At 61.1% G+C, this 2,356-nt stretch overlaps 1 protein-coding gene across 1 annotated transcript in view; it reads right to left on the minus strand.

Annotated features, from left to right (window-relative positions):
• IL9R (interleukin 9 receptor) overlaps positions 1 to 2,136 on the minus strand; it is a 10,520-nt gene extending 8,384 nt beyond the window's left edge. The window contains exon 1 of the mRNA XM_035022455.1: positions 2,047 to 2,136. Coding sequence (XP_034878346.1) covers positions 2,047 to 2,136 — 90 coding nt within the window. The remainder of the gene's footprint in view (positions 1 to 2,046) is intronic.
• Positions 2,137 to 2,356: the final 220 nt, after the last annotated feature.

The following is a 2,356-nucleotide window of genomic DNA, read 5'->3' on the forward strand; positions in this document are numbered from 1 at the left end:
GATCCTCCCCAGGAGGGCTGCTCTCTGTGGGACATGCTCCCCATGAGATGCTCTCCATTAGATCCTCCCCAGGAAGGCTGCTCCCTGTGGGGCATGCTCCCCATGAGATGCTCCCCATGAGATCCTCCCGGAGGGCTGCTCCCTGTGGGACATGCTCCCCATGAGATGCTCCCCAGGAGGGCTGCTCCCTGTGGGGCATGCTCCCCATAAGATCCTCCCCATGAGAGCTGCTCCCTGTGGGACATGCTCCCCATGAGATGCTTCCCATGAGACCCTCCCCAGGAGGGCTGCTCCCTATGGGGCATGCTCCCCATGAGATCCTACCCAGGAGGGCTGCTCCCTGTGGGGCATGCTCCTCATTGAGAGCTCTGAGCAGGTCACCACCTATACCCTCCCCATGTCCCATCTCAGGGATTGAGCACCACGGCCTGAGCTGTACTCCTAAGAAACTGAAGCTCTGAAAGATCCATATGGCTACAGTGTATAGCATGGTGCCCTGAACAACAGATCTCCTGGTGGGCTCTGGACTCTGAGCCTGCTATGTGTGTGAGTCGGCCTAGAAGGCTCCTCTCTGGGATGGGCATCCTCTGCCAGCACAGAACCCCGGTCGCTGGGCCCAGGTCCTGTCACACAGGGAGGCAGGGTCACGGGAACCTTGTGCTGACTGTGTAGCACGCATCATACGCTTGCATTCCCACAGCAGCCTGTGAGGTGGGGAGACGGTCCCAATTACAGACAAGCAAGCTGAGTCCCAAGGAAGGCAAACGCCTTGCCCAAGGTCACACGGCCAACATCTACACATCCTCTCTCCCTGCTGTATCCTTAAATAGAGACCCGTTCCAGTGTTCTGACTCAGGACTACGGAGGAGGACGGCGGAGGGGTGTCCATGCAACAGACAGCACTCCCTAAGCTCTGTCGGCCGCACCCTTGTTCTGAGCCACCTGCCCCGGGAGCGGGAGCACCTCAGGGGAGCAAGGCTTACGGTGCTGGAGTGCCAGCCTGAGCAACAGGACCCCTTGGGGGGACCGGAGGTTAGCTGGAGACCAAGGGGCTGGGTGTTAGGAAGTGCCTGGGTGCGGGGAGGCTGTTGATGTCCTATCACCCCATTTGTAGCTCCAGATGGTGCGCTGATAGTTCCTAAGCAGGAAGCAGGGCCAGCCTGGTTATGCAAGCCTGATGGGTGATAAGGAGGCAAAAAAGCAGCAGATGTGCTCACAGACCACAGCACGTAAGCCCTCAAGGAGCGCGCACACACTCAGGCAGCAGACAGCACCCCAACGCCCAGCAGCCTATCCGTGCACCCACAGGACAGACCCCCATTAAGATCCAGGCTCAGGAAGACTGCACCCTCGTCATCCGGCACCACCAGCCACAGCACGGGAGACTGCAGCAAGTTTACCCCAACAGCATCTGCCCCTTCCCGCACAGTGATTGGGTGGAGATGACAAAGCAGCCTGACATCAGCCCACGGTCAGGGTGTATGATGACAGAAGCAGAGTGAGCACCGAGATCTGGGGGGCCTGAGGCACGGCGGCCACTCCCCGGCTGAGAGCGGACCCAGGCCCCGGGTGGAGGGACCCCTCTGTCTCTGCAGAACTGGGCCAGCCCTGCCACAGCCCAGGAGCGGATGGTTCGAGAGCATCGGGCCCGGTGACCGGGGTTCTGTGCTGGCAGAGGATGCCCATCCCAGAGAGGAGCCTTCTAGGCCGACTCACACACATAGCTGGCTCAGAGTCCAGAGCCCACCAGGAGACCCACCAAGCTCAGCAGGCCCCAGGGCAGGGACGACCGAGAGCTACCAGGGCCAGGACCCCCTCTGGGTGAGCAGCAGAGACTGACACAGGGCCGCTTCTCCTCTGAGAACTCTCTCCACAGAGGACACTTCTGCGTCTGCAAAGTGAGCTGGGCAGGGCGGGCTGCCACCCCACCCCCCAGGTGTGGAAGCCAAGGCCAGGGGCAGCAGCAGCTTGCCCGACACCGGCACCTGGTACCTCTGTTCTTGGCACATGTCCAACCAGTTGCCACACAAGCCCAGGAGCACCCACCTTGCCCAGGGCACCACTGGTCTGTCTTTCCTCGGGGCTACCCACATCCTTGACAACAGACACTAGGCCGGGCGGTGTAGAAACCCTCATCCCCATACCCCTGGTCCTGGAACAGGCCCTGGGATGACACCAGGGAGACCTAATCACAGCTCAGACAACACCAGACAATCTTGCAGGATGGCTGTCAGAGCAGGAGGACCGAAGCCAGTGTCTCCCCCTTGGGACAGTCCTGCTGGGGAGCATGACTGACACCACCACCCAGCACCGCCCCCCCCCTCAGGTCTGTGGACACTGCCTTCAGCCCATCTCA

This window comes from Mirounga leonina, unplaced genomic scaffold (genome assembly GCF_011800145.1).
Source record: "Mirounga leonina isolate KUSES-001 unplaced genomic scaffold, KU_Mleo_1.0 Mir_175, whole genome shotgun sequence".
Lineage (NCBI taxonomy): Eukaryota > Metazoa > Chordata > Mammalia > Carnivora > Phocidae > Mirounga > Mirounga leonina.